Genomic DNA, 11356 nt, shown 5'->3' with positions numbered 1-11356 from the left:
TTTTTTTGTTTTTTTTTTTTTTTTAGATGGAGTCTCACTCTGTCGCCCAGGCTGGAGTGCAGTGGCTTAATCTTGACTCACTGCAACCTCGCCTCCTGGGTTCAAGTGATTCTCCTATCTCAGCCTCCTGAGTAGCTTGGATTACAGGCATCCACCATCATGCCTGGCTAATTTTTGTATTTTTAGTAGAGATGGGGTTTCACAATGTTGGCCAGGTTGGTCTTAAACTCCTGACCTCAAGTGATCCGCCTCCCTCGGCCTCCCAAAGTGCAAATCCTACTGTCATTTTTACCATTTTATCTATTCTGTGAGACTGAGTCTTGCTCTGTCACCCAGGCTGGAGTGCAGTGTCATGATCTCAGCTCACTGCAACCTCCACCTCCCAGGTTCAAGTGATTCTCCTTCCTCAGCCTCCCGGGTAGCTGGGACTACATGTGTGATACCACACCTGGCTAAGTTTTGTATTTTTAGTAGAGACGGGGTTTCACCATGTTGGCCAGGCTGGTCTTGAACTCCTGACCTCAAGTAATCCACCCGCCTCAGCCTCCCAAAGTGCTGGGATTATAGGCGTGAGCCACCACGCCCGGCCAACCACTCTATTTCTTAAGTTTCTGCTGAAGACTCTTGACCTTCACTTTCAACCCGTGCTTTTCCCTTCTGATTGCAAAAATGCTTGCAGGTTGAAGATCTTCACACCATCTGCACTTTATCTTATATTTGGTGCATATTTGGTTTCAGTTGGGGAGGGTAAAATGCTTCCCTCCACCCTTCTGGGTTCTTTGGTTGGGCTTCAAATTGAGACCAATGGGAGGAAAACTGTTTTAATTATGTGTATATGCAACAGAGTCCCACAAAACAAGATACTTGAAAAAGGGCCAGATGACTAAATCCTATATAGCATTCTGAGCTATATAAGGATTAGGGGCTTGGGGCTTCTGGGGCAGGTAAGGACTAGTAATGGAATGGTGAGGCTCGGAGGAAATGCATGGCAAATAAAGGTCGTCTTGTTATGCAGATATAAGTCTCTCAGGTAATAAAAGTTGTCTCTTCCTGGTACAGATATTTGTACTAATGTAGATTTCCTTCATGACATAAATTTATTTTGCAAAGGGCAGCTTTTCAGAGATATACCTGTTGTGTTTGCAGTTTCTCAGAATAACCAGCTCAAAATATTCCAAGTAAGTATAATTTGGGGTGATATATATCTGGTCTCCTACAGTCATATTTTGGGGGTGCTGTGTCCTAAGCCCCAATATTTCCTTCTCCTGTGATGGTTTGTGTTTGAGACAGGGTCTCTTGTTCCCAGGCTAGAGTGCAATGGCGTGATCATGGCTCACTCCAGCCTTGACCTCTTGGGCTCAAGGGATCCTCCCATTTCAGCCTCTCAAAGTGCTGAGATTACAGGCGTGAGCCATTGCACCTGGCCTCCTGTGATGGTTTTAAAGATGTCTTTAATCCCATAGTGTCAGTCTGCACAGCCTCTGCGCTGCCCAGCTGGGCGCCTTGTTCTCTAATTCACTGTCCTCATGACAGAGGCAGGGTCTTGGGCACACATTCAGGCAGAGGCTGAATCTTCCTCTACCACTGAAAGCTTGTTCCAGACCTGCCTTCAAGTTTTTACTTTCTCCTATTCATGAAGTTCATTTGGTCTTATATTCCCTCCCACTGCTGCTGACAGTAGCATTTGGGGATTTGGAGGGGGACCCAAAAGACAGAAATAACTGGCATACTACCACAGATAGAAGAGGTGTTTGTTCCCTTACTGCCTGAATTCCAACCAGAAGAACTTGTGATGAGTTAGCGATTGTGCAAAGCCTTTCAATGTCAGGGACGTGCTGTCTACCCATAAAACAATTAGCAAGGAAAGCATAAACATAATTTCAAAACACTTATCTAGGAACAATCTATATATATCCAACAACTACTGGAATAGTACAATTCTGCCTTCGAACTTTGTCCATCATTTTTCTGTGTTCCAAGTAATATGGTTTTTCATAAAATAACCTGCCCGGGGAAGCCAGTGCAGTTGCAGCATGCTGTCAAAACACAACTTCCCATCCTGCTCCCTTCCCCACTGACCTTGTCACTATTCATGGTTGCTGCCCCTTTTCTCAACTACGGTGGCCACGCATGATGAAAGTTGTGATCGCTGCTGAGGTTGAGGAAAGAGGGTTCTGTGTCATCAAACATCTTTAATAAAGGGTTACTAGGCTGGGCGCGGTGGCTCACGCCTGTAATCCCAACACTTTGGGAGGCCGAGGCGAGCAGATCATGATGTCAGGAGATCGAGGCCATCCTGGCTAACACAGTGAAACCCCGTCTCTACTAAAAATACAAAAATTAGCAGGGCGAGGTGGCGGGCGCCTGTAGTCCCAGCTACTCGGGAGGCTGAGGCAGGAGAATGGCATGAACCCGGGAGGCGGAGCTTGCAGTGAGCTGAGATGGCGCCACTGCACTCTGGCCTGGGCGACAGAGCAAGACTCTTGTCTCAAAAAAAAAAAAAAAAAAAGTTACTATTTTGTTGGGCCAGGTGCTGTGGCTGTGCACCTGTAATCACAGCACTTTGTGAGGCTGAGGCAGGGGGATTGCTTGAGGCCAGGAGTTTGAGACCAGCCCAGGCAACACAGCAAGCCCGTCTTTACGAAAAGAATTTAAAAATATTATCCAGGCATGATGGTGTGCACCTATAGTCCCAGCTACTCTTGGGAGGCTGGGGTGGAAGGACTGCTTGAGTCCAGGAGTTCAAGGCTGCAGTGAGCTATGATCATGCCACTGGACTTCAGTCTGGGTGACAGATGGAGACTCTAACATAGGGAGTTACCATTTTTTGTAATCTTGTTTCTGTCTGCCCAGCATCCACAACTTGGGGGAACTGTCCCTTTCTGTGGGGGCACTGGTGGGCTACCAACCAAAGGACCTCACTTCTCTGGCCACACGGGAGGGCTCAGGACATCAGGTCAGCCAAGAAGCCATTATCTCAGGATTTGCTACCTGAGTGAAGCACAGGGTAGGCTGATGGTGTTCAACTACTGAGACCCCCAACTACTAAGACCCCCGCCCCAAGGCTATTCTGGCTTCTGTCCTTCTCAAAACATGGTGGAAGCCACTGAGTGTACATTTCCAAAATATTTCCTTCTTTCCCTTAACATTGGGCAGTATAGTTTCTGTTGCTTGCAACCCAGCCCTGGTATGCTACATATACTACAAACGGACCCTTCACTTTCAAAGAATTATTGTTTAATCAAATACCCAGGACCCTCCTGACCAGGTGAAATAGATGCTTCAGGGTCCTGATGACCCGAGGCGGCAATGCTCTCACCTCAGTGCACTCTTCCTGTCTCATCTATACCTTCTGTAGAGTGCTGATACACAGGTGGACTGGGGAACAAGGGGATGGGGGCCCAGAGCACCCAGCACAGACGCAGGGAGCCAGCCTGGGTCCTCAGCAGCAAGTGGCATGCCCAGTTCCAGGAAGCAGCCTCATGCACTCTGTAGGTCTGAAGTCTCCGTAGCCCAGCCTGGGTCCTCACTACCTCTGTCCTATTGTTTGCAGACACTGGGCCTGCAGAGCAGCCAAGCAGGGCCCTGCAGGTGAATATCAACTTCAAAACCACCCTTCTCCTTTCCCCCAACACCTTCCCACCCAGCCCACCCCTAGTCAAAAATGAGGAAAAGAGCCGAGCCTGAGGCTGGGCGCGGTGGCTCACACCTGTAATCCTAGCACTTTGGGAGGCCGAGGTGGGCGGATCACTTGAGGTCAGGAGTTCGAGACCAGCCTGGCCGACATGGCAAAACCCTGTCTCTAGTAAAAATAAAAAAATTAGATGAGCACGGTGAGACACACCCTGTAATCCCAGCTATTCCGGAGGCTGAGGTGGAAGAATTGCTTGAACCTAGGAGGCGGAGGTTGCAGTGAGCCGCGATCTCTCCACTACACTACAGCCTGGGTGACAGAGTGAGACTCTGTCTCAATTGAAAAAAAAAAAAAAAAAAAAGCCGAGTCTGGGAGGCTGGAAGGGCAGCAGGTTTCCTGCCCAGCTTTGGGGCCATGGACTCACACCTTGAGAAAACCAAGAGAGAGACCCAGCAAGCTGCACCCATCCCCTCTCCCACTCCTGGCTGCAACCACTCCTTAGCTGTGGACCCCCACTTAGCTGTGACCCAGCAGAGAGGTGCCATAAACCTGGGCACACTGAGCCCTCCCCATGCTGCCCAGCCAAGTTGTGAGTGGATGATGTTTCCAGTCTTACTCGAGAATTCAGATGTCAGCCCAGCCCCATCCCAAGAGGCTCAGGCTTCTGCTGTGGGATCTGTATCTGGCTCAAGCCCTCCCTGCTGGAAGAGCTGCCTGGGCCCAGGGAGGGCTCTCCTGAGCCACACACACTGGGGACTGTGCCTTTCACTCCCGCTGACGATACAGGTAGGGGAGGGGTGAGGAGCCAGTGACAGCTGCGCTCCAGAGGCCAAACGCTAGGCCGCCCTTGGCCTTAAATCTCTTTCCTCCCGACATAGTTACTGACAGCACCAGCAAGCGCGGATGAGGGTGTGGAGCAACTGGAACTCGCGCAGAGCTTGGTGGTGGGAAAGTAAAATGACACAAACTCTCAGGAAGCAGGCCTGGGTGTTCTTTCTTTTTTAATTGTCTATGTAACAAAATTCACTGTTGTCACTGTTTTCCAGCATACCGTTCAGTGGCATTAAGGGCATTCAGGACAGCTCTCGTGACAGACTCACACCCACACACACACCTGGTGCCCCAGCCTGCTTTCTCCAGTGTCTCCATTTCCCCAGGGCTGCTTTTACTTTTCATTTTATTATTTTCGAGACAGGGTCTCACCCAGCTGCCCAGGCTGGAGTGCAGTGGCATGATCATGGCTCACTGCAGCCTCAACCTCCCAGGCTCAAGTGATCCTCCCACCTCGGCCTTCTGAGTAGCTGAAACCATAGGCGCCATCATCATGCCCAGGGCTGCTTTTAAAAAATGGCAAAGCCAGCAAGGCTAACTCGAGTGCCTGGGTCATGTTCTACAGCTGCTCGACCAGGAATCTTCCAGTGCCGTATGAAATCTTACAGGACCAAGAAAGAGACACTTGCTCAGACAGGACACTTGCAGGGTGAAGGGAGGAGCCCCTCCCAGCAGACCCAGTTCTCCTCCGTGCAGCCCGGCCTCATTTCCTGCCCGACCTCTGGCCAAACCCCTCCTGCTGCTCTGAGTGCCTGCTGTGCTCCCGGGGGCCCTCTCCACCCTTCCGTAGCTTCTGAAACCCTGTCCACTCTGCAAGGGCCAGGGCGTGCCAGTTCCTCCCAGAAGTACGTCAATGTTTCTGTCCTTTCCTGGAACCTCACAAGCACCCTGGGTGCCTTTCTGCCTTGCCTGCCCCTCCCTCCTTGGCATCCTGGACTCGTGGCTTCTCCGCCCATTTCCTATGGCATCCAGCAGGAGGCTGGGCAGAAGATAGGGTCTGTGGGACGCCTGCCCTTGCCCTGGTCACAGTGCCATCCAGGAGTCCCCACACTTGTAAAGTACGTTTGCACTGTGTGAAAAACTTAAAGCAGAAACGTAAGAACAGAAGTGGACACTTCTCCAAAGAATAAAATGTTTGCATAAAAGGCAGAAAGACAGGGATGTCAACAGTGGTTCTCTGGGTCATGATGGCGGCAGCTGCGTTCCTGCTGACAAGCACCCCTTACCCCGCACAGCCACGCTGGGCTGCCGCCGCCTGTCAGCCTGTCTACAGGAGGCTGCAGAGTGGCCGTAAATGCCTTTGAAATAGCATCACAGTTATTTGTTAGGTCATCTCCTAGGGAGATGATACACGGTTTTCAAGCCCGGCGAGTCTTTCTACTGCTTGTAAAATAAAATAAAATTACAATGATTCAACTGTTGAACAAGCTTATAGAGTCGTAAAAGAACTATGACTTTCTATCTCACCCTTCTGCCTGGCAATCAAAGATCACATGTAGAACTTCTACACGTGACTGAGGACCAGTACTGGGGCCTCCTTCCCACCTGAAACAAGGTGGGACTTCACCGCGAGGGGCTCTGAAAAGGAGATGCTGTAGGGTGCCACCCCTGAGTCCCACAGATAGGGTCCTTTGTAGCCCAATGTCCCCAAGTCCCTCCAGCATACCTGGGACTGAATGGTCCTGAGCGGCTGGGGTAATTTTCCTGAGGAGGTGGCACTCATCTAACACACACAGGATAGAACCATGGCCTCCTGGTATGTTTCTTGGTGGCAGTAGTGGGGCAGGGGCTCTACCTTAGCTCAAAGCCAGGGCTCTCATTACCTGGGTGGGAGGCTGTGTGGCTCCAGAATAAATTACCTTCCCAGACCAGGCGCGGTGGCTCATACCTATAATCCCAACACTTTGGGAGGCCCAGCAGGAGTACTGCTTGAGGCTAGAAGTTTAAGACCAGCTTGGGCAACATAGTAAGACCCCATCTCTTAAAAAAAAATTTTTTTTGAGACAAAGTCTCGCTCTTGTTGCCCAGGCTGGGGTGCAGTGGTGTGATCTTGTTTCACTGCATCCTCCGCCTTCCAGGTTCAAGCAATTCTCCTGCCTCAGCCTCCCAAGTAGCTGGGATTACAGGCGCCCACCACCACACCCAGCTAATTTTTGTATTTTTAGTAGAGACAGGGTTTCACCACTGTTGGCCAGGCTGGTCTCGAACTCCGGCCTCAGGTGATCCACCTGCCTCGACCTCCCAAAGTGCTGGGATTACAGGAGTGAGCCACCATGCCTGTCCTACAAAAATTCTTTTTACAAAATTAGCCAGGCATGTTAATGTATGACTGTCATCTCACCTACTCAGGAGGCTGAGATGGGAGGATCGCTTGAGCCTGGAGGTCAAGGCTCTGGTGATTGCACCACTGCATTCCAGCCTGGGTAACAGAGTGAGACCCTGTCTCAAAACAAACAAACAAAAATAACAGCTAAACAAAAGAGAATAAAGTACCTGCTTAGGCAGATAGAGAAGGGCTAGGGGAGAAGGCAGAAAAGGTTTGTACAACTTACAGGGCACGAACAGTAGCACCTTGTTTTGTTTTTTCCAAACAAGGAAAGTCCCCCAGAGCTCATGCACAGCTATCATCAGGGCCACTGCCATGGCCTGGCTCCTTCCCCATCTGACACGCGGCCCGAGGGCCCAGCTGCCTGCCCGATCTCTCCAGCGCTTCCCAGCTGCAGATCTCGGAGCTGGACGACAGGCCCGCTCAGCAGGCCGCCTACTCACCAGAGCAGTGGGTGTCACAGAGCTCGTCTCAGTGGCAATGTGGCCAGAGAACATGCCCTGGCTAAAACATACTTCAGCAGCACATTATTAAAATAAAGCACAATGGGCTGAGTGCAGTGGCTCACACATGTCATTCCAGCACTTTGGGAGGCCAAGGCAGGAGGACAGCTTGAGGCCAGGAGTTCAAGACCAGCTTGAGCAACATAGCAAGACCTCATCTCAACAAAAAAGAAAAATATTAGCTGGAACTGGCGGTGCACACCTGAGGTCCCAGCTACTCAGGAGGCTGAAACAGAAGGATCTCAAACATGTTTGAGGCTGCCATGAGCTATGATTGCACCACTGTACTCTAGCCTGGGCAACAGAGTGAGACCCGAGTTCTAAAAAAATAAAAATAAAATAAAATTTAAAATAAAGCAAAATGTTATCAATGGATTAAACTATGAGACCATTTATTTCTTCCCTACCCTGCAGCGCTCAGTGGGCTTACGCACCTCTGGCTGCCACCGTGGGCTGCCCTCCAGGGAAGGCCTGTGTGAGGCAGACCTTTCATGCCAGAGGAGCCTACACCACGGGCTCCTGCAGATTCTGGCAGGTGGGGGCAGGAGTCTTCAGGTCACAGGAGCGGACACCACAGCCATCCAGCAGGTCTGCCTGAGAGACGCCATTGAAGCTGGGGGCCACCAGAGCTCTGGGGGTGTCCCGCATGCCTGTCCTCGCGAGTGTGTCCTGGAGAAGTTCTCGGATTCTTCGGTTTTCCCTGAAGGTAGATTCCCAAATAACTTCAAGTTCACCTTCCATTTCTCTGAGGGAAATAAATTTAAAATGGCACAATTTTAAAAACAGTATAGAGCCCATATAAATCCCAAAGTAGGAAGAACTCAAAACAGAAGAATGCTAATGGCAGGGGACAGAGCCCTGGGTGCCTGAGTTCTGAAGCAAGAGCTCAGTGTGGACTGAAGCGGCCAGTGCCCTGGGAATGGGGAGCAGCAGGACAGCACAGGCTGGGGCTCAGTGTGGATTGAAGCGGCCAGTGCCCTGGGAATGGGGAGCAGCAGGACAGCACAGGCTGGGGCTCAGTGTGGAATGAAGAGGCCAGTGCCCTGGGAATGGGGAGCAGGAGGATGGCACTGGCTACACAGGCATTTGTCTTCCCTCTACGTTCTGCCCTTGACTTTGGCATCAGTGCAATCCCTGTTTTCTCTCAATAATGAACTTGGGTATGTCGAATAAAGAACTGTAGGAACTGCAGGGCTGGCCTTGGCCAGCCAGATGCTCTAGCACGATGGCCTGGCCGCAGGCACCCACACAGCCCCTCCTGTGTCCCCTCTGCTTGTCCACTGTGACCTGGCCAGCACTCAGTGACCTTCCACAGGTCTTGCGCTCCATACAACCCAGAGCTAAGAGCAAGTCAGGGGGTGAGGAGGGGGACCTGAGGAGATAGACTCATTGCCAAGATGGAGAAGACTGGCCTGGCCCATGTGCCGGGATGGGGAGGCCCTGAGGGGCCCAGGCTTGTGAGGCTGGAAAGAGCCACAGGGCAGCGTTTCCAGAACCAGGATGCAGCGCCCTGTGGTGTGCTGGGGAGACAGGACAGATGAAGGTGGCCATGTCCCCACAGGGCCACAGTCCACTGGGAACAGACCAGGATACCAGCCACACCTCACAAGGTGCTGAGCCCCACTGGGGAGTATGGCTAGGCTGGAGAGGCCAGCTCCTTCCCAGACACTGCCAGATGGTTCTGGAAAATGTTGGAAACTGGATTCGCAGGTGGACTTCACACCACGGTTTAAAGAGCAGGACAGTGAAGTTCAGGGAGGCCAGAGATGTGCCCACTTGGCCAGAGTCACTTTTCTTGTGAACGTTCCTTCCTTCCAAGGCCCCTGATGCCCACTGTGTGGTGAGAACAACTTAATTAAACTATGTCTAAAAAAGCCCCAGCCTGGGCAACATGTGAGGCCTCATCTCTACAAAAAACTTAAAAATTAGCTAGGCCCACGTGGTGGCATGCACCTGTATTCCCAGCTACTTGGGAGGCTGAGGCAGAAGGATCACTTGAGCCCAGAAATTTGAGGCTGCAATGAGCTGAGATTGTGCCACTGTACTTTAGCCCGGGCAACAGAGCAAGACCTTGTATTAAAAAAAAAAAAAAAAAAATCCCCAGACTTTGGTTTCCTGAAGATACTTGGTAAATTAAAGCAATCATGTTTAAATGTATGGTTGAACTTGAAAGAAAGAATAGGCAGTCTCTAAAGGCAGAAAAAATGAAGCCTAAACTGAAACCAAAGAGGCAGACAAAGTATCAGTTGCTTTGAGGACAAAAGTCAATGCCAAACCCTGGATGTTTATAGACTGACAGATCATGCAGATCAAGAATGACAGAAAATCTCAGGGCCTACTCTTGTCCAAGTTTCTCTTCCTACTAGAAGCGCTGTGAAGGTAGGTAAGTGGAGGATGTAAAGGACCCTCAAAGAAAGGAGGAGTGGGTGGGAGACCTGCAGATCTTCAAAGGAAACCTGTTCTGAAAGGCCAGGCATCTCCTGGGGACCACAGTCACCGGCCTGCTCTCAAACGGATCTGGAGTGTGAGTCTACACTGTTCCCCATGAGTGGGGATCCCCAGGCCCTGACTGCAGTGAATGAAGAGTTGTAAAAAGTTGGGCACAGTGGCTCATGCTTGTAATCTCTGCTACTTGGGAAACTAAGGCAGGAGGATGGCTTGAGCCCAGGAGTTTGAGGCTGCAGTAAGCTATGATCACACCACTGCACTCCAGTCTGGGCAACAGGGTCAGACCCTGTCTGTAAGTAGTAATAATAATAATAATAGCAATAACAGAAATAAAATACCTAATCAAAAATTAATAAAATCTCTCAAGAAAATGAAACAAAACTGGCTCATGCCTATGATCCCAGCTATACTCAGGAGGCTGAGGTGGGAGAACCGCTTGTATCTGAGAGGTAGAGGTTGCAGTGAGCCGAGATCGTGCCACTGCACTCCAGCCTGGGCGACAGGGAAATGCTGTCTCAAAAAAATAAAATAAAAAGAAAATGAGACAAAATAAAAATATCAGCGAGATGGAAGGCAGCAGAAAAAAAGAGAAAGGCAATTAGAGGTGTGCATTCATTCCAGAAGTCCAATTCAAACAAGAGGAATTTTTAAAAGAATAAAGAAAACGAGGAGCAAATAAACTCAAGACCAGTATTACATTCAGATAAGAGTAAAATGTAGAAACAAAATTAAACCATGGAACAAATAAAACAGGCCCAGAGGGTTTTAGCAGAACCCTCAATCAAACATTCAGACATCCCCACGGGCCATGGCGCAGGGCGGACACCCCACCTGTTCTGCTGCAGCGCCTGGTCCAGCACCTCCTGCTTGTCCTTCAGCACCTGGTGCAGGTGCCGCATCTCTTGCCGGTACTGGGCTGTCTTGCCGGCGAAGTCCTCCTGCTGCTCCAGCAGACGGTGACTGATGTCCCCCAGCTTCAGTGCTGCCTGCTTCTTGTAGCCCTGGTCAGCAGAAGGACTCTGTGAGTGAGGGGCCACTGCCAGGCCAGGGTGGACAGTGCCTCCTGGCTGCGCTCCCTACCCACTCCTTGTGTGTCAGGGCCTTTTAAATCTAGTAACCCCAGATAAGCTTGATCTGGGAGGGCAAGTCTGGATGATAAAAGTCATAAAAAGTGATAAAAGAATTTTAGGTATAACAAAACTAAATTTAAATGTATATAAATCCTGGTTCTTTATATGCTATAAATAATGAAAACATAAAATATCACCATTGGGCACAGTGGTTCATGCTTGTAATCTCAGCACTATTAGAGGCTGAGGCAGGCAGATCACTTGAGGTCAGGAGTTCGAGACCAGCCTGGCCAACACGATGAAACCCTGTCTCTATTAAAATACAAAATTAGGGCCGGCCGCGGTGGCTCAAGCCTGTAATCCCAGCACTTTGGGAGGCCGAGACCGGCGGATCACGAGGTCAGAAGATCGAGACCATCCTGGCTAACATGGTGAAACCCCGTCTCTACTAAAAAATACAAAAAACTAGCCGGGCGAGGTGGCGGGCGCCTGTAGTCCCAGCTACTCGGGAGGCTGAGGCAGGAGAATGGCGTAAACCCGGGAG

The 11356-nt window shown here is 50.4% G+C and overlaps 1 protein-coding gene across 1 annotated transcript in view; it reads right to left on the bottom strand.

Annotated features, from left to right (window-relative positions):
- SLC7A9 (solute carrier family 7 member 9) overlaps positions 1-11356 on the bottom strand; it is a 52346-nt gene that overhangs the window by 34792 nt on the left and 6198 nt on the right. The window contains exons 2-3 of the mRNA XM_017861709.1: positions 10574-10743; positions 7729-8039 (exon numbers count right to left, since the gene is read on the bottom strand). Coding sequence (XP_017717198.1) covers positions 7729-7787 — 59 coding nt within the window. The 5' untranslated portion in view covers positions 7788-8039; positions 10574-10743. The remainder of the gene's footprint in view (positions 1-7728; positions 8040-10573; positions 10744-11356) is intronic.

The sequence above is a fragment of the Rhinopithecus bieti genome, unplaced genomic scaffold (assembly GCF_001698545.2).
Source record: "Rhinopithecus bieti isolate Rb0 unplaced genomic scaffold, ASM169854v2 scaffold_62779, whole genome shotgun sequence".
NCBI classification, from domain to species: domain Eukaryota; kingdom Metazoa; phylum Chordata; class Mammalia; order Primates; family Cercopithecidae; genus Rhinopithecus; species Rhinopithecus bieti.
Note: the sequence above shows the minus strand (reverse complement) of the source record. Positions and strands in the feature narration are given on the sequence as shown.